The sequence below is a fragment of the Carcharhinus amblyrhynchos genome, chromosome 22 (genome assembly GCF_965287045.1).
Source record: "Carcharhinus amblyrhynchos chromosome 22, sCarAmb.v2.hapA, whole genome shotgun sequence".
Classification (NCBI taxonomy): domain Eukaryota; kingdom Metazoa; phylum Chordata; class Chondrichthyes; order Carcharhiniformes; family Carcharhinidae; genus Carcharhinus; species Carcharhinus amblyrhynchos.
Genome location: NC_137345.1, coordinates 48,375,997 through 48,395,993, shown reverse-complemented (window position 1 = coordinate 48,395,993; position 19,997 = coordinate 48,375,997). Strand labels below are relative to the sequence as shown.

The 19,997-nt window shown below is 42.8% G+C and overlaps 1 protein-coding gene across 1 annotated transcript in view; it reads right to left on the bottom strand.

Moving 5' to 3' along the window:
• ppfia4 (PTPRF interacting protein alpha 4) overlaps positions 1-19,997 on the bottom strand; it is a 607,182-nt gene that overhangs the window by 11,266 nt on the left and 575,919 nt on the right. The window contains exons 23-28 of the mRNA XM_080210286.1: positions 18,348-18,410; positions 14,494-14,520; positions 9,570-9,745; positions 7,448-7,545; positions 2,873-3,048; positions 2,700-2,768 (exon numbers count right to left, since the gene is read on the bottom strand). Coding sequence (XP_080066412.1) covers positions 2,700-2,768; positions 2,873-3,048; positions 7,448-7,545; positions 9,570-9,745; positions 14,494-14,520; positions 18,348-18,410 — 609 coding nt within the window. The remainder of the gene's footprint in view (positions 1-2,699; positions 2,769-2,872; positions 3,049-7,447; positions 7,546-9,569; positions 9,746-14,493; positions 14,521-18,347; positions 18,411-19,997) is intronic.

Sequence of the window (19,997 nt, the reverse complement as noted above, 5' to 3'; positions counted from 1 at the left end):
AAATGGATTCAGAACTGGCTTGGCCAGAGAAGACAGGATAGCGGTGGAACGATGTTTTTCTGAATGGAGGTCTGTAATTAGTGGTATTCTACAGGGATCAGTGCTGGGACCTCTGCTGTTTGTGATAATATATAAATGACTTGGAAGAAAACATAGCTGGTCTGATTAGCAAGTTTGCAGATGATACTAAGATTGGTGGAGTTGCCGATAGTGACGAAGATTGTCAGAGAATACAGATAGGCTGGAAAATTGGGCAGAGAAATGGCAGATGGAACTTATTCTGGACAAATGTGAGGTAATGCATTTTAGTAGATCCAGTTCAGGTGGGAGCTATAAAATAAATGGCAGAACCATCAGACACACAGGGCTCTGGAGTACAGGTCCACAGATACTTAAAAGTGGCAGCACAGGTGGAAAAGGTAGTGAAGAAAGCAAGCAACATGCTTGCTTTCACTGGACAGGGCACTGAGTATAAAAATTGTTAGAGTTATATAAAATGCTGGCTAGGCCACATTTGGAATATTGTGTCCAATTCTGGTCATCACATTATCAAAAGGACATGGAGGCTTTGGAGAGAGAACAGAAAATATTTACCAGGATGCTGCCAGGTATGGAGGGGATTAGCTTTGAGGAGAGATTGAATAAACTGGGATTGTTCTCCCTGGAAAGACGGAGGCTGAGGGAGGACCTGATAGAAGTTTATAAAATTATGAGGGTTATAGATAGGGTGAACAGTTGGAAGCTTTCTCCCAGGGCAGAAATGACAATCACAAGGGAGCACAAATTCAAGATAAAGGGGAAAGGTTCACTGGAGATGTGCAGGGGAAGTTTTTTTTACACAGAGGGTGCTGGGGGCCTGGAATGCACTGCCAGGTGAGGTGGTTGAAGCAGATATGTCAGTGACATTTTAAGATTTAACTTGATAGGCATATGAACAAACTCAAAATAGAGGGATATAAGTGGTTGGTCTAGATAAGTAAATGTGATTGGCACAGGTTTGGAGGGCTGAAGGGCCTGTTCCTGTACTGTACTGTTCTTTGTTCTCCCCCCCCACCCCGCCCCCCACCTTCCCCCGAAACCGACTCCACCGAACCCATATTGCTCCCTGGAAGTGACGCTGCATATTTCTGTTCACATATTTGACCCTGAGATAAACTTTCAAACACATTTCCACACCATCACCAACACTGCCTATTTCTGCCTTGGTAAGATTGTCCAACTCTGTCCCTGCCTGTGCCCTTCTTCATACAATGCCTTCAGACTTAACTATCCTAACACACTTCTGGCTGGCCTCCCTCATTTCACCCCACGTAATCTTGAGGCCATCCAAAACTTTGATATCTGGGTCCTCACCCAAATCCTGTTCACCTATCACCCTTGTGCTTGCTGAAGTGACGTAGGTTCCTTGTTAAACAATGCTTTCATTTTAAATTTCTCATCCTTGTTTGCAAATCCTTTTGTAGTGTCACGCGCCTGCCCCCCCCCACCCCCTATCCTTGGAACATCCTCCAGCCCTACAAATCTGCGAGATAGCTGCACTCCTGTAATTCTGGCTTGTTGAACATTCTCCACTTTAATCATTCCACCTTCAGCTGCCTAGGCCCCCAAGCTATGGACTATCTGCTCATATATTTTAGACTCTATCCCTTATTTTCCTCAAGATAGATGGTTCAAACCAATGGCAAAAATTAATGAATGTTTTGGTAAAAACATAGGCTAATCTGCTGATATTGGCATTGTTAGTTTATTACAAATTACAGTTACCTAAGTTTAGTCATATAGTAAATTCTGACTGCCTGGCATGAACAGTAATAGGGCTAACAGTCAAAGGAATGGCTGAAGAGATAAGCTTTCAGAATACATTTGAAGATTGGAAGAGGAGCAATAGGTGAGAAGCTTCCTCAATATAGGGTTGAATAACTTAAAGCACAGAGGACCAGAGTCAGAGAAAAGTGGGAGATGTGCTGGAGAAGGTTGCTAAGCAAGGCCAAAGCCTTGGAGCAACAGGAAAATAAAGAGGAATCCATTTGGTTTTCCCTATGCCCATTTTAAGTTTTTCTTAAAGGATGGGGCAATAGTCATGGAGGAATTTTCCCATCCCAACCAGCACGGGGATCGTAGCTGATGGAACACGGACGTGAAAAGATCCGTTGACCTTGGGTAGGATTGTCTGGTCTTTGGGCGAGCGCAGCCGGAATATCCTGTCAATTGTGTGGGAGTTTGGCAAAATTAACAGGTATAGGTTGAAATTTGGGAGCTGACAGAGTTGGTGATGAATAAAGGATCTCAGTGAGTGGAGGAGGTAACGGACAGCCTCAGTGACAGATTAGGACTGGATTCAGTCTGGGTGAATAGCTTCGAGGTGGATGCAACCAGGATGATGACTCAGAGGTTTTGGAGGGAGCCAAACAGAAGCCTTTAGTGGAGGAATGGGTTAAGTCATTGTTGGAGATTGCCGAAGCTCAGAGTGGAATCAATCAAGGGTAGGGCCATGCAGAAAAATAAATGGAAAGATGGGAGAAGTTAAGGAGGACAAGAAAGGATAATGCAACATTACATTCAAAACCCAGCCTTTTCTGAAAGGTCCCGTCTCCCATGAATCCAACACTTGATGAGTCAAAAATTCAGGATACTCAAATACAGCCAGGACGCTGCCTAGGTTTTCCACAACAAAAGTATGACTGAATCCTAATACTCACATCATCCAACTTCCGCTCAGTTCCTAAGGCCAATAGGTTGTTGAATTCACGTTCCAAGACCTGTCTTGCCTATTAAAAAAAATGATCACAATCCATTTTTAACTTCATAACTATTGTAATTATTTGGAAATCAAACGGACAGAGGAAAGGAAGACATTGGGACAAGAGCTTACTTGTGTATTTTGTGTGGGAATTTGTAACAATAACGCTAGACTGTTGTAATCAAAATTTTCATCCAGGGCTACCAAGGCTCCGTGTACCCCACTTTCGATTATGTTGTTGGCATACTCCCGGAGTCCGATCGACTGCACCCAGTGAATGACTTGATCGTTAGTCCACACCAACACATCTAGGCAAGAGTCAAATAAAGGTCATTATTTCACAGTCAAGAAATGTTGTGCGCATCAAATTGGATTTTTAAACAGGGAACTACTTCAATTCTGGGAAAAGCCATGCTTCCCACACAGCTCTATGTTCAGCAGACCAGGGCGTAAAACATAGTGATTGGCAGTTCTGAAGACTCCTTCTGAGTGATTCGCAAACTCAACATATTCTTCAGAAGCCACAATTCAGCGAAGGAACAAATGAGACAGGACAGGAGAATGGTTCGGTATTCTCAATTCTCAAATTACACTGGAATTCTATAAAGGAGCTTCAGTTACGTAAGAGAATAAGCTTATGAATAACTGAAACAGGAAAGAAAAGAGCCCAGAGGCATCACAAATCCTCTTCAATTGTATTGCAAAAAATCTTCCATTCGGATTTCTGTTTGAAATGAGGTACTTTCCTCTTCATAGAGAATCATCATTTCAGATCTCCAAGCACAGCCTGAGAAGGCGAATCTACTAAAGAGTGGGTGGCTCAGCAATCTTAATCATCATCAAAGCTTGCAGGAGATGTCTCAACCCAACAGTCCGTCTTACATAGCCTACATTTAAGCAAGGCAAGGCCAAAACTGATTCAGGTCCCCAGACAGAAAAAAGCCTCACTAAATTGAAGGTTTCAAAGTGAGATCGGAAATAGACTAGTCTTTTTTTGAACACATGAGGGCTATTTTATATCAAATAGTACTTTATAAAGAATGTGCAAGTTAGATAAATTATCTAAAATTGTCTAAATTCCCCTTAGTGACCCAAAATGTGAAGGTTAGGGGATTTAGCGGGGTAAATGTGTAGGGTTATGGGGATAGGGTAGGGGTAAGATGCTCTGTTGGAGAGTCAGCGTAGTCTCGGTGGATCTAATGGCCCCCTTCTTCACGGTAAGGATTCTACGCAGGGTGATAATTCCATAATGGTCTCATAAGCAGTTAATATGACCAATGCTGCAAATGATCACTGTGCCTCAACTGATCAATATTTTATAATACTTTTCATTCTGCTACACCAAACTAGCACCAAACAATTGATTAAATCCTGTGCAGATGATTAGTGCTACAAACATGTTCGATCTTTAGGAAGGTGAATGCTTTTATTCTGTTCCAGGTTCTGAATAAAGAAATGCTAATTGCGAAGTGTACAGTTATGTTCAAAATCCTTGTTGAGGACAATCATAGAATCCCTATATTGTTGAAAGACGCCATTCAGCCCATCAAGTCATCACTAACTCTTTGAAAGAATATCTTACTCAGCCTTCTCTCTTCCCTATCCCCATACTTCCACACATTTACTATGGCTAATCCACCTAACCTACACATCTTGGGACGCTAAAGGGCATTTTTTTTTAAACCATCGTCAATCAACCTAACCTGAACATCTCGGGACTGTGGAGGAAATCTGAGCACTGGGAGGAAACCTACGGGGAGAAAGTGCAAATTCCACGCAGACTGTCACCTGATTCTTCGGTATGCTTCTATGAAGGCATCAAGCTTGAAGATTCTGTTCTGAGAGGGCTGAGGTAGTGATGTCATCCACATCCTGAAATTCCATGAATTATATCAGTGTCGTTTGCTTCTTGGGTTTCAACTGGCTGAGGTTGAAAAGTTTTCTGTCCATCCTGGAGACTATTTCCACTCCATTGGGAAGTTTGTTCTTGACAAGGTGATGAATGATGATAAAGATGGAGAAGAGGGTGGGAACGATGACACATCCCTGCTCCACTCCAGAATTTTGTCACCTTTCCGTCAGTGAAGACTATCGATGACATCTTGTCACAGAGAAGTCAGAGGAAGTTGATGAATTTCTCTGGACAGCTGATCTTTGACAGGGCTTCCCACAGCACTTCCCAACTGACTGAATCAAAACTCTTGGTCAGTTCAATAAACACTATACAGAATGGTTGATGTTTCTCCTGGCATTTCTCTTGAAGTTTTCGAACAATTAAAATCTCATCCATTTTTCCATTGTTTGGTTGAAAGCCACACTGGTATTTTTGGAAGGATTTCTTCAGAGATTGGGAGAAAGTGGCTAGCAATAATTCTCCTGGTGATGGAGAGAAGGGAGGTTCCTGGGTAATTCTTGCAGTTTGCCTTGTCTCCTTTCTTGAAGATGGTGGCAATGATGGCAACCCTGAGGTCAGCAGAGTTTCTTCTCTGTCTGAGATTTTCAGGAACAGCTGATGGAGATGATGGGTAATTGTTTCTCCACTTGTATCCCATCCGCTCCTTTTCCATTCTCCACATGCTTAGTAGTGGTTTGACTTTGTCCATTCTTGGTGGGAGTCCAATATCATCATTGGTGGGGAATTGAGGGAATTCTTTGAACATGCCCTCATCTACGATTGTATCAAGGTTTCAGAATTCTTTGAAGTGTTTGCTCTATTGAAGGTTGATGTTTTCTCAGGCTCCCAAAGGGTTCTGGCATTACTCTACACCAGTTTGAGGGGTTGGCTGCTGGATCCAGATATTGCCTTGGTGGCACTGAAGAAGCCCTAGGAGTTGGACTTGTTGGCAAAGAGTTGCAGCTCCTTAGCTTTCTCAGTCCACCACTGGTTCTCGATTTCCGTTCTTTGTACCTCCGCCTTTGCTATTTGATGAGTTCTATTTTTTGCCTTGTTGGTGATGTCGTTTTACCAGGTGTGGAAAGCTTTCCTAGTGTCAGTGAGGTATTGGATGATGTGGCCATTCTCATCAAACAAGTCTTGCTATTTCCTGGTTGTGTAGTCAGTGGTTCTTTTTTACAGCTTGTGACGATAGCTATCTTTAGCTCTTTCCAATTTTCCTCCACTACATTAGTACAAATGCTCTGCAGACTTTGGTGAAGATGTTGTTGGAAATTTGTTGGTACGCTTGGCTCTTGAAGCCACTTAATGTTGATCCTTGCCATCTTGCTGTGGTGGACAGGCTTGAGTATTCCGTTGATCCGAGGAACAATACTGTCATGAGTCTTAAGCCCCTGGTAAATCGGGGAGGGGGAACCCAACAAAGCGCAATCCAAAACAATTCCTCAGTGGTGGATCAACAAGATATTTGTGCAATATCACTGGCTGCAGTGACAGTTGACGGCCTCAGTAAAAGGGAGATCCCCTTGCTACTGGAACTGGGCCTATCTTCAATCAACAGCCTTGGATCTGCTGATGTGCAACAACATTCCTACATTAAAAGATGTCCCACAAGGTGCCTACTTGAGGAAACCAAAAACCCCTCACACAGACAAGAGGCGATAGGAAAAGGACCGTGAGATTTAGAAATCCAAGCTCTGGAGTGGCTCATAGGAGGTGGAGTTTGATTCAATCACCTCACTCATGGATTAGGACCAGGTGAGCATTTTGGCAGCTTTCTTCATGACTGAGCAGCGTTTCTTCAGGATCCACTCTGTTCACCCTGCATGGGGAAGGGGTGACAAAAGGTGCCCTTAAAAATAGTTTGTTCGTCTTCAACCTGGCTGGAAAACCACATCGAGCAGGTTCATCTACCTATAGTCAGAAAATCAAAATTAAATTCATTCTCGGAACCCGAAATGTATGAACCCTCGTGGATAATGAGCAAAACAATCGACCGGAGTGGAGAACTATCCTCACTGCCCTTCAACAGTGCCATCACTGCCCTGCGAGAGACGCCGAGAGCAGGCGAAGGGAAGCTGAGGGAGGAAGGCAGTAGTTACATCTTCTTCTGGAGAGGAAAGCCCGGGGGTCAGAGCGAAACACATGGAATTGAATTTGCCATCAAGAACAAACTCATCAACTGACTCTCAAAACTTCCTGTCAGCATCGAGTGCCTCATGAACCTCCATCTGCAACCTGCCAAGGGCCAACAGGCAACAGTCGTGAGTGCCTACCCCCCAACACCAACAATGACTCCAACGAAGGCTTCTACTCCATGCTGCACAACATACCCTTCAACATTGCTAAGAAATCATCTTGGGAACTTCAACGCCAGACTGGAAAGGATTCTGAACTCTGGGAAGGGAGGAATTGGGAATTGCAACTCTAATGGGGTTCACCTGGTCACCAAATGCATGGACCAACAGCTTGTCATCACTAAAACACTGTTTTGCCAAAAAGACAAGTTCCAGACTTTTCCGGTTAAATCACTGGCACATGATCGACTTCATCATCATCCAACCCGAGACCAAAAGGGTGCCCTCATCACCAAAGTAATGACCAGTGCCGATGACTACTGGACAGACCACCAGCTCAACCATTCCTTCATCAAACTCCACCGGAAGCAGTGGAAGGAACAGCTCAGATTCTGCTGGGCACATTTATACAAACAGGATAGTTAAAATTACACTGATGTTTTAATATCCAGGTTTAGTAACTACAATTTTGGATCTGAACAGAGAACCAAACAGCAGCTTTTCTTCTGAACTAACCTTTAATTTCATGTTGACTTTCTTCTCTTCGCCGCTCCAGTTCCTTCCTGTCATAGTTCAATCTCTTCAAACACATGATGCCGTAATGTAAACATGTGCTGGAAACAAGACAGATATTAGTCAGCACAATTTACAAAAAGAAGCTCATGGAGTTTTTTTTCTGTGCGTTATCAGGGTGCGGGGGGGGGCACATGGTGGCACAGTGGTTAGCACTGCTGCCTCACAGAACCAGGGACCTGGGTTCGATCCTTGGCTTAGGTCACTGTCTGTGTGGAGGTTGCACATTCTATCCGTGTCTGCGTGGGTTTCCTTCAGGTGCTCCGGTTTCCTTCCACAGTCCAAAGATGTGCGGGTTAGGTGTATTGGACATGCTAAATTGTCCCTTAGTGTCAGGGGGTGAGTTAGGGTAAATGTATGGCATTATGGGGATGGGCCTGGGTGGGATTGTGATCAGTGCAGACTCAATGGACTGAAAGGCCCTCCTTCTGCATTGCAGGATTCTATGATTCTATTCTATCCTTGGCTCAATGTTAGTCTGTTTGAGCCTGAAGGTTGTAGGTTTAAGGCCTGCTTGACCATGCAATCTAGGCTAAAATTCAATGTAGAGAGTTGCAATGTTCAAAGTGCTATCTCTGTTGGAGAAGGTGTGAATCTGAAGCCCTCGAATAGAAGGCTTCTACTCCACACTCTCCTCTCACATGGGTATAAAATAGTCAATGACACTTTTCAAAGACCAGGCGAGTTCTGGTACCCTAGCCAATATTCATTTCTCAAACATTTCACTACAATTTTGTAACTAATCACATTGTTGTTAGTGGGATCTTGAATGGGCAAGTTGGCTGTCTCATTTTGTCACCACAGTCACTACATTTCAGAAAGACTTCATTGACCGTGAATTGCTTTGGGGCACTATGACAGCATTAAAGGTGCTATAAAAATGCAAGATCTTCCTTACTGGGACAAATTTGCTTTAGGCATCGAGGCGCACAAACCATTTGATTCAAAAGCAAATGGTTTATGAAGTTCAAACATGCTCCTAATTATTTTATAGAGTAAACACACAACATTAGATTGTGCCTCTTTCTTCATTACGTGGACCCAAAGAAAATGGGCAGGATTTTCTACAACCCTTGCAGAGTATTTTGTGGTGACGAAGGCGGGCCACCATTGGGCAGATCCTGCTGTCGGACCTGCTGAGATTTTCTAGCATTTTCTGTTTTAGTTTCAGATTCCAGTAGTTGCAGTGTTTTGCCTTTATCTCAATGTTTAACTTTACTTGGTTGACTTCAATGTACAGGAACGGTAAGTTTCCAAACATCATTGGGAGGGATTATCAGCACAGATTCAATATATTTAAAAAATTCACAGTCTTTCTTGTTAGTTGCTCATTTTCATGCCAGGGTCTTCATTTAAACTGTGGTATAACCTAGTTAGCACATGGAAAGGGCAACTTTACGCAGCTGCAGAACATTGAGCCTGGATCATAACTCACATCTCAGGCTCCATGTACCTCTTAGAGATACCATGTGCCTCTTAGTTTATTCTTACAGGTCTCAAACTGATACTTGTGTTACTGCAGTATTAGAATAGAAAATTACAACATGCTAAATCGATCTGGGGGGGGAAATATCTGTACCTGTTATCACATAAGGAGTTAAAATGGCACACATGTAGATCTGAATTTGGAACAAAATTCATCAGCTTTTTTATGGATAATATTGGAATAGTTTAGGTTAGAGGGTCATTAGATTGGTTCCACTGGTCGGCACAACATTGAGGGCCGAAGGGCCTGTACTGCGCTGTAATGTTCTATGTTCTATTTTTCACACGGTCTTCCTGCTTTTGCACAATCTAATGTGCTGACTGACTGCATCTCAGTAAAATGTCTGACAACACCAGGTTTAAGTCCAACCAATTTATTTGATAGTAAACTATATAAATCGGTTGGACTTTAACCTGGTGTTGTCAGACTTCTTACTGTGTTTACCCCAGTCCAACGCCGGCATCTCCACATCATGTCTGCATCTCAGTCAGAGGTTTACTCAGCTGAAGGTTCACTCAGTGAATGACTCCCTCGAATGCGTGCATTTGCAATCAGACTACAAAAAACACAACGGCTCACCGGTGAAAGCTGTCAACCATTTTCAGATGCATTCGCAGATCTTTCTTTGTGAGGTGGTCAAGCATTCGCGCATCTACCAGGCACTCCATGAAGTAGCTGCGATACTGGGGCAGTCCAAGGCTGGGAAGCCACTCATTGCCAATCCATTCGTGGTTCATATCTCCATAAGCCAATGTCTGGTGAGAAGAAGGGATAAAGTCAACGCTTCTGTCTTCTGAGAATAGAGCCTGATCCCATAATCCCGGGTGTGGCACAGTGGTTAGCACTGCTACCTCACAGCTTCAGGGACCCAGGTTCAATCCTGACTTTGGGTAACTGTTTGTCTGGAGTTTGCACGTTCTCCCCGTGTCTGTGTGGGTTTCCTTCGGGTGCTCCCGAATCCTCCCACAGTTCAAAGATGAGCGGGTTAGTTTGATTGGCTTGGTAAATTGCCCCTTAGTGTCAGGGGGATGAGCAGAGTAAATACGTACGGGTATGGGGAGGGGGGGGGGGGGGGGGTCAGTGCAGGCTCGATGTGCTGAATGGGCTCCTTCTGTACTGTAGGGATTCTATGAACCGATATTATTAAACCGCTGGAAGTAATATACAAACAGAATAGGAAGCATTATGGGTTCAAAGATCCATTTGCAAGCAGGTTCAGAAAGTGTTTGCCAACCTCCAGGTATCTCAGAGGTTCACAGCATGGAAACAGGCCCTTCGGCCCAACTTGTCCCTAAGCTAGTCCCAATTGCCCACGTTTGGCCCATATCCCTCGATATCCATCTTACCCATGTAACCGTCTAAATGCTTTTTAAAAGACAAAATTGACCCATCTCTTCTACTACCTCTGGCAGCTTGTTCCAGACACTCACCACCCTCTCTGTGAAAAAATTGCCCCTCTGGACCCTTTTGTATCTCTCCCCTCTCACTTTAAACATATGCCCTCTAGTACCTAATTTCTGATAAAGCAAAGCGACAACAGACCATAACTCAGAGAGCTTTTGGGTGGAGGGAAGGTATTCTATAAAGAGAAAGAAACACTCTAATTTCCTGTTATTTTAAACAGCTTGTCAGGTGCAGCAAAATAAACCATGGATTAGCTTGAGAACATATCTAAACCAACCCACATTCGCCCTTCCCTTCCCATCCCGGCTATCCCGCCCTCCGCAATGATCACCTGAGAGCATCTGGTCTTATACCATGTGTAAAATTATTGAGTAAATATTACAGGCAGGCTCCTGACCACCTGTGAGGAATGATGCCCAAAACCAGCTCCACACTTCAATTTTTGGAAAGAAATGGATGTTGATTTATTAATTTAGCAAAGCCGTCAAATGAAGACTTCTGCTAAAATGAAAAAATGTGCAGCACTGACATAATAACCCGTGTGGAACAACTGCTAATCACTCTTATCCTTTTGGACAAATGTCAAAAAAAAGAAAAATTTTTTTAGGGGCAGGATGTGAGACTGACTGCAAACGTGCAAATTTAGTCTTGAGAGCCAGACAGTGACAGCTGTTCTCATCCTTTTGAATCTCCTCCAAGAGTTTAAAGCAGCATTTTATTAATGTGAATGGGTCAAGTATTTGTAGCCCTGAAGCTGCAGCTAAGATATTTCTGCAGCAGTCAGAAGGCACCGTAGCCTCAGTGCACACTGAGCTTCTACATAGCAAGCAACAACCACTTATTGTAAACCCCACTGCTACGTACAGCTTCAATCGTCCATTAACAAGGGTGGAAGAAAATACAGAAAACACCTCTGGAACAAGACTCCTTTCACAACTCTACAGCGTGCTTTTGCTGTAGATACCAGCTAGGCTACAATTATCCAACTGCCCATTCTTCATATTTAAGCTTTGGCACCAGGGGATGGATGTTAACTTGGAGGGAGCGCTGTTTCAGGTTAGGAAATACGAACAACATCCTGCTGAATCTACCAACAGGATCGAATCACCAGGATCAATTTCCTGGATGTAGCCAGGATAAAGGAGGGGGGAGGGGTTTAATGGGCCAAGTACACAGCCCAAAAGAGCAAAGCCTATCAGTTAATTGCTCTTTTCAAATCCATTTGGAGTATTGTGAGTTTTGGAGTTGGAGTTTTGGGCCCCGTATCTAAGGAAGGATGTGCTGGCCTTGGAAAGGGTCCAAAGGAGGTTCACAAAGACGATCTCTGGAATGATGAGCTGGTCGTATGAAGAACGGTTGAGGACTCTGGGTCTGTACTCATTGGAATTTAGAAGGATGAGGGGGGATCTTATTAAAACTTACAGGATATTGCAAGGCCTGGATAGAGTGGATGTGGAGAGGATGCTTCCACTAGCAGGAAAAACTAGAATCAGAGGGCTCAACCTCAGGCTAAAGGGATGGTCCTTTAAAACAGAGATGAGGAGGAATTTCTTCAGCCAGAGAGTAGTGAATCTGTGGAACTCTTTGCCGCAGAAGGCTGTGGAGGCCAGGTCACTGACTATCTTTAAGACAGAGATAGATAGATTCTTGATTAATAAGGGGATCCAGGGTTATAGGGAAAAGGCAGGAGAATGGGGATGAAAAAATATCAGATGACTAAATGGCGGAGCAGACTCGATGGGCCGAGTGGCCTACTTCTGCTCCTATGTCTCATAGTTCTACGTATGCAGGTTCAGAAAGTGTTTGCCCAACCTCCAGGTTTCTAATTTTTGGTAAAACAACAACAGACCATAAGTCAGAAACTTTGGGAGGGAGGGAGGCTATTTCATAGAGACAAAGAAACACTGAGGCCCTCTTATTTTAAACAGGGATGGGAGCATGGGTCTGATCACAGGTTAGTGAAGCAGTCAAAACTGATTCAGCAGCTTATGTGGTAAGGAGCCAGTAACCTTCACCTCATTTGATAGCTGTTCGATTTTCCAGGACCTGCACTCAATAGGCCAGGATTGGTTTTAAAATGGTGGTCAATTTTGAGCCATGCAACCTCATTAAAATGGTGAAGGCTGTTCCTCCTGTCAGTGGATTGGTTGCCTGCACTTGCAATCTCACCTTTGCTAAAATCGTAAGCAGGCAGATTGGCTGCAGGATTCAGACTTCTCCAATTTTAACTGTTCCCCCAATACTAAACTGCCTGAGCTTTAGGGGTAAAATTTCACTCCCTACCTCCTTCACCCTCCCATCCCACTGCAACTTGTCAGCAAGATGTCCAATCAAACACATTATTGTGTGATGTTTAATCACCTGTCACTGTGTGATGTTTAATCTTTGCCAATGGCACAGTTTAATTTAGCTGCAGCAACTAAGTCTGAATGTTCAAGTGATTTTGGAAAGCAGTTTAAATTAATACAATTTTATTCTGAAATCGAATCGACTTGACTCAGAATTTTCACCAATACCTCTTGTGGATCAGTCTCCCATCGTTGTAATAATTCAAAACCAAAGAGGACTTGGGTTTTATGTTGGGGTAGGGATTACAAAGCACTGTTTAAGAAGTCGGTATTACAATTTGTTGAACAGAGAAAGTAGTAACATCAGAGATGATGATTTGACCATCACACCATGTAAATTCCACTCTGAAAAAAGAGTTCCTCAGTAGAACTGACAGGCTTCGATCTTTTGCACAGTAAGAAGTCTCACACCACCAGGTTAAAGTCCGATAGATTTATTTGGTAGCACGAGCTTTCGGAGCCCTGCTCTTTCATCAGTGACAAGAAATATCTACAACAAGAACCTTGCCACATTAAGTCTACACTCTACTTAATGGACTCCCTTCACATAAGGTTAGCACAGGCCCACTTGCTGCTCACTGCATAAGAATTAAGAAAAGAGTAGGCCTCCCTCACATCAGTTCCACCTCGCATGGACGGCAACACAGTCACATCAGCAGATAAAAGTCCGACACTAGTCATCCGAAATCCTTCATCCTTCACTCCCACAAAGGCAGAAAGCATCTCACAATAAACAAAGAATTTGCAGCTAACCATGCCATTGTAGACATGTCTGTATTGAGGAAACAGGCTGCAGCTTACACACGAAAGATGTGTGGGTTGGGTTGATTGGCCATGCTACATTGCCCCTTTGTATCCTGGGATGTGTAGGTTAGAGGGATTAGAGGGGTAAATATGTAGGGTTATGGGGATGGGAATTGTTGTTGGTGCAGACTCGATGGGCTGAATGGCCTCCTTCTGCACTGTAGGGTTTCTATGATTTCTATGACTGTATGCAAGAAACATCAAAACTGTTTCAAATACAGTGAATGGGACAAGTCAGCTACTGTTAAACATGCTCAAATGGATAACTACCACATCCCATGGTCCTTCTCAAGGGCAATTAGGGATGGGAAATAAATGCAAGCCGAGTCAGCGACACCCATATCCCACGAATGAATACAAGAAAATTTAGATTTACCCATGGCATGCAAAATCGATCAAAGGGTGTTTTCCTGACCAGTTAGGAGGCTTTCTCATCTGTGACATCGACCAGCCTTACTCCAAAAACACATTATTCTCTATTCTGCATAGCTGACCAATCAGCAGTAAGAACGTGAACACATATCAACCTATGGCAAATACAAGAGCCTGACCAATCTTCAATAAAACCCCACCCTTAATCCCATCCTCCATTATTCATTTGTTGTAATTATTCCTCCAGATGACTGGCACAGTACACTGCCTGAATCGTCAAGCCTTACCAGTTTTTCTGAAGAACTCTTTAAAGGAAACAATTGTTCTTTTCACAAAAATGTTGACATGATGTAATGGTAAAATTGTTTTAGTCAGAATTGTTGTTGAAGAGGTATTGGGAAATCTTATAGTTGGGGAAAGGAGTCAGAAGAATGAAGCGATTTGAAGAGCAAGTTCCATATTAGGGAGACGCGATGGCTGCCATCAATAGTAGACATCTTGGAAAGTTATATTTAATACACATTATAATCATCAAAAGTCACATTCAAACATATCTGAATGTCTTGTATACTCACCTGAGCCCAACTGCCCTCCTCATTCTCCTAACAGGTTAGCAAGTTAGTAAAAGCATTAAAAAAAAGAGGAAAATGAAAAAAAGAACACTCTGATTAGTTCAATCACTGCTCTTAAATTGCTGGGCTAGAACATTATTTTACCTCATCAATATATTTTTGCAGCAGAACACAAGGTAGATTTGGATGGTAAGCCTCAGTAATTCAAACTCTGCAACAATGAGGAAATAAAGTCTGGATATAGCATTTCCATTATCTTAGCCACTTTGGCAATCAGATATAATCAGACAAGAACACTGCACCTCACCAAGACAGGAATGTTGACTTTAATGGAAGAGATACAATTAAATCAATCTCTGGAAAAAGAAGAGCTAACATCTCCTCCCCACCATTGGACGATGGGGCAAGAAAATTAACAGTAAGCAGTACAAAACCTGCTTTTTTGAATTTCTAAACCATGGGGACAAGGAAGGGAACTCCACAGGGGTTGATGAGGGTAGTGCAGGTCACATTGTGTGAATGGACTTTCAAGGGAGTTTGATAAAGAACCACATAAAGACTTATTAGAAATGTTGAACACCATGGGATTAAAAGGGCAGTTACTGGATGGATACAGTTTTGCCTAACGGGACTGTAAGTAGAATAGCAGCAATGAGTGTTTGAAGGAAATTATCTGATGGGGACACGGATGGGGCATAGAAAACAATACACTCCCACATCCAAACTACAGTTCATGACACCTCTGAGGGGCCGTGAGCCACAAGTCATGGACAAGAAAAATAAGTCTGCCAGGAATGGGGGCAGGAATCCCAAAATTGGGTCCTGCCCATCATTTTTAAATAGCTGTGAAAAAGTGGGCCATAATTGTACAAAGTCAAGCAAGTCATTCCAAAACACTGACCAGGCCCTGACTGAAGTATTGAAGCCAATTTAAGTACCACAATTTAGAAATGGTATCAAGGCCCTGAGAAGGGGGTTACCAAGGATGGTACCAAGGATGAGTGACTTCCACTATGTGGAAAGACAAGATAAGATGGGAGTTGTCAGAGCAGAGAAGGTAGGGGGGAAATCTGATGGTGATGTCCAAAATTACAAGATACAGATTAAATAAGAAGAAATGGTTTCTAGTGGCTGTATGGTCAGTAACTAGAGGACACAGATAAAAGGCATTGCTGAAAATAAATAGAAACATGCAGTCAAAGCTTTTTGACTTGCAATCATCAGGACAGGTTCTCAAGAATACCAAATCTCAAAGGGGAGAGCAAGTAATACTCCATGAATAAAACGTGCTGATTGGTTGGTAAGTGGGATCTGATTGGTAGAGATGCGGTCATGGAGAATGTAACAGGGAACAATTATCCCTTAAGATTTTGATTAAGTTCAAACCAAGTAAGTCGATTGATTTAAGATAATCAGTGGATCATTTACACTTGTTAGAAGCTACATATGCAGGACACCCTTTCCTGTGCAAACAGAGAGAATATGTCCAGAAATTACATCTTTTTCAACCAAACAAAAACTTGGTTGGTTGAGGGGTGGGAAGCAATTGTACCCTGGTGCACTCTCCATGGCAACATCTGTACCACAGTAAGAAGTCTTACAACACCAGGTTAAAGTCCAACAGGTTTATTTGGTGGCAAACGCCACTAGCTTTTGGAACGCTTGCTGATCCTTCGTCAGGTGAATGGTACATCTGTACCAATCAGAGATCATTTGCCAACCAATCCTCACCCTTTTCTCCTGCGCATAAATTGCTGTTCCTGATGAGTTTTGATATTCTTGAGGACCTGTCCTGATGTGTACAAGATAACAAGCTTCAAAAGCATTTTTTTCCAGCAATAATCGATGCCTATCCACTATAGGGTATAAGGTAATTGCTAAAGAACCAGAGGTGACTAAAGAACACATTTCTACTGCATTAGTATGATCTGGAAAGTATTAGCTGATAGAGGAAGGAGATTCAGTAGTACATTTAAAAAGGGATTGATATATACTTACAGTGCCTTCATCCCATGCAATACCATTCTATGATTCTCTTTGAATAGTCTTGAGAGTTCATGTGAATTTGTCACATAATTTACTCTTTAAATCATTTTAATGCACTCATTAAGGTGACAGAATGAAACACCTTCTGTCACTCTATCACAGCAGAATCAAACACTCCAGATAAGCATGCGTTAGATAGAGGGTCAAAATCCTCCCACAATGGATCTGCAGCGCACTTCAGCCTCAAGCTTGTTAACTGCATTTTCTGACAAACTCATTTTTCATTCTTGCCCTCCTGAACTAACAAGCTACTGGCTGGCAGTTCATCACACAATTCTGGACTGTTCTGATTGAGAAGACTCAAAGGAAAGCAACATCAGGATTTCCTGCCCATCGATCAAATATTCTGAATCGCAAGATGTCACTGACAGGATGAGATGAAATGATCTTCTTCACTCAAACCGAGTGGGCGAAGTGGAAGGGATGGTTGTTACAAACCATTGTGCTGCCGAGTCTCAGCACCTTAACACAAACAAGTTAGCAGCACAGTGGTTAGCACTGTTGCCTCGCAGCACCAAGGACCCAGGTTCAATTCCCGACTTGGGTCAAAGCCTGTATGGAGTCTGCACATTCTCCCCGTGTCGGCGTGGGTTTCCTCCAGTTTCCTCGCACTGTTCGAAAGATGTGTGGGTTAAATGAATTGGCTGTGCTAAATGCTCCCTTAGTGTCAGGGGGACTAGCTAGGGTAAATGTATGGGATTTTGGGGATAGGGCCTGGGTGGGATTGTTATCGGTGCAGACTCTTTGGCTGAATGACCTCTTCCTGCACTGCAGGATCTATGATTCTATGAATTGAAAATCTCGGTGTTGAACACTATCATTTCATTTCATTTGACATACTGAAACAAACCTTTCATCTGAGTTTGTTCAGAAACTTATTTATTTTTGGGTGCTTTTCAGGTTAAACTGATTCAATCCATGATGGGACACAACTGATTTCCTCTCTGGTTTCTACTAACACAACTCTTGAGTCAATAGTGACAATTCTTTTAACTTTCCCTCTCTCCTGGGGGTAAGCATCTGGCCCTTCCCAAAGACTCACTCGATAATACAAAGAAACCGCAAGTGTCCCATCATCAACATACCATCTTGACAGGTTTTGTTTTGTTTCCAAGTCAATTAAACTTTATGATCTGTGATGTTTCTTAATAATCATTCTGCTCTCACCATTCCACTTCCCAGAATATGGCACAATTGCTAAACTAGATATGGCTTCCTGTAAATGGGCAAGTATTTATGGTGGTTAGCAGCGCAGCCTCACAGCGCCGGGGATCCGGTTTCGATTCCTGGCTTAGGCCACTGTCTGCGCAGAGTCTGCATGTTCTCCCTGTGTCTGCATGGGTTTCCTCAGGTGCTCCGGTTTCCTCCCACAGTCTGAAAGACGTGCTGGTTAAGTGCGTTGGCCATGCTAAATTCTTCCTCAGTGTACCCAAACAGGCACTGGAGTGTGAGGACTAAGAGATTTTCACAGTAACTGCATTGCAGTGTTAATGTAAGCCTTATTTGTGACTAATAAATAACCTTAAAAGCTGTACATTGAAACACCACTCTGCTCTCACTGTTCCGTTTCCCAGAATATGTCACAATTATTAAACTAGATATGGCTTTGTTTAAATGAGCAAGTATTTATCTCATCATAAAACAATTAAATTGCATTGGAGAAGAAAACTTACACCTTGTAGGTACCAAATTTCAATAATATTTATCAATGGATAAGAGAGGAAGGTTTGAAAAGAGTTAAATGAAAATAATGTAAATCAAGACATGGTTCTTCAATGCAGCACAACCAAACTGGACAGGGATGGACTAACCGTTTTTGCTGAAGCTGCCATGTTTTCCATTTCCTCATGTGTAACCCAGACATTTCCAGAGGACTAAGTGGAAGGCCCAAAAAAACACAAGGACAGTCCAGTAAGCAGTGTTAGAAGAGAAAAGTGTTAGACGACAGGAAGAAGTAAGAGATAGTTCATTAAAACAAACACTTTCCATTCATTGTTGCTGGCAGAATCAGTGATGCAAAGCTAAACACATAAGAGTTTCAAAGTCTTGCGAACGCTCATTCCCTTTAAGGTACTTCCCTATGCCTTCAAAGGTGCTTTCCCTCCTGCAACACAGAGTCTGAACTGGAGCCTCAATGCTAAGAATACTCCTGACCCATCAATGCTCATTCACAGGTGAGGAATGGTCTGACAGTTCTCTCCTCCCTCTGTATCTGGACAGCATTCAGCCCCAGAGCCTGGCTGTGAACTCCCAAAAATAGTTCACAAAGGCTGGAGATTACTACGATTTGTATCCACAATCAGGCTGATCCGAGTGTGTAAATCTTACTCAACTACCTGAATCAACAGAATATTATCAGATCACATTTTAAAAAAGAAATAGAGTTTGAATTTTTTGCATTGAACGGAGAAGGAAAATTGAACATTGGGATAAAGTTTAAAAAGCATCAGTCCCAGGGCCGGGTGGATATTTATTTTCACAAACTAATTTCGGCCAATCCCATTCTTCTCTGTCAAGCTCCAAATATCTGAGCGAATATTCTGTAACAGCAAATCAAGACACCCCTTTGAAGCATGCTTTCTACATTGTTTAAAACGTACACCACTTTGTTTCTCAATCAGTTGTGAGCTGCCATTCTCTTTCTCTTTACTCAGCTTTCACCAATGCTTTCGGAATTAAGTTGAAATGACTGGTTTCTTGAAATCCCTCCACACAGGATACACCCACTTTGAAATGGCACACATTTTCACTTAGTACAGCAAGCTTTCAAATCGTAAATAATCGAGCAAATCAACAAAATAAGTAACGGTAGGTTTCCCAGTGCTGTTATGTGCTGTGGCACATAAATAATCCAGAAATTTACCCCTTCAATTGACACTTTCAGTTCCTTGGTACATGTTAACTCTTAGCCAGATGATGGGCTTTGGTAAATGCAATCCCATACCACATGGCTATATAATTTGTGTCTTTGTTTTGCAGCCCTGACATGTCCTAAGGATGAATCTTTCATCACCACGTCCTTCAGAACTCGAACACCGGCCAATACATCAGTGCAGCTCTTTAACAATGAAGTGATGCAGAGAAGTTTATAATTGCCCTCTATTTGCATTATCTGTATAAGTAACCCAGCTGGACGAACCCGTTTGCTTTGGATGGTGATACAGGATTACTCTTTGGAACATGGTCTACATCCAATCTGAACAGAAGGACTCCTTCATGACTTCATAGAAATCACAGAAACCCTACAATACAGGAAGAGGCCATTTGGCCCATCAAGTCTGCACCAACCACAATCCCACCCAGGCCCTACCCCCATATCCTGACATATTTACCCACTAATCCCTCTAACCCACGCAATTTTTGTTAGCATGGCCAATCAACCTAACCTGCACATCTTTGGACTGTGGGAGGAAACTGGAGTACCCGGAGGAAATCCACGCAGACACGGGGAGAACGTGCAA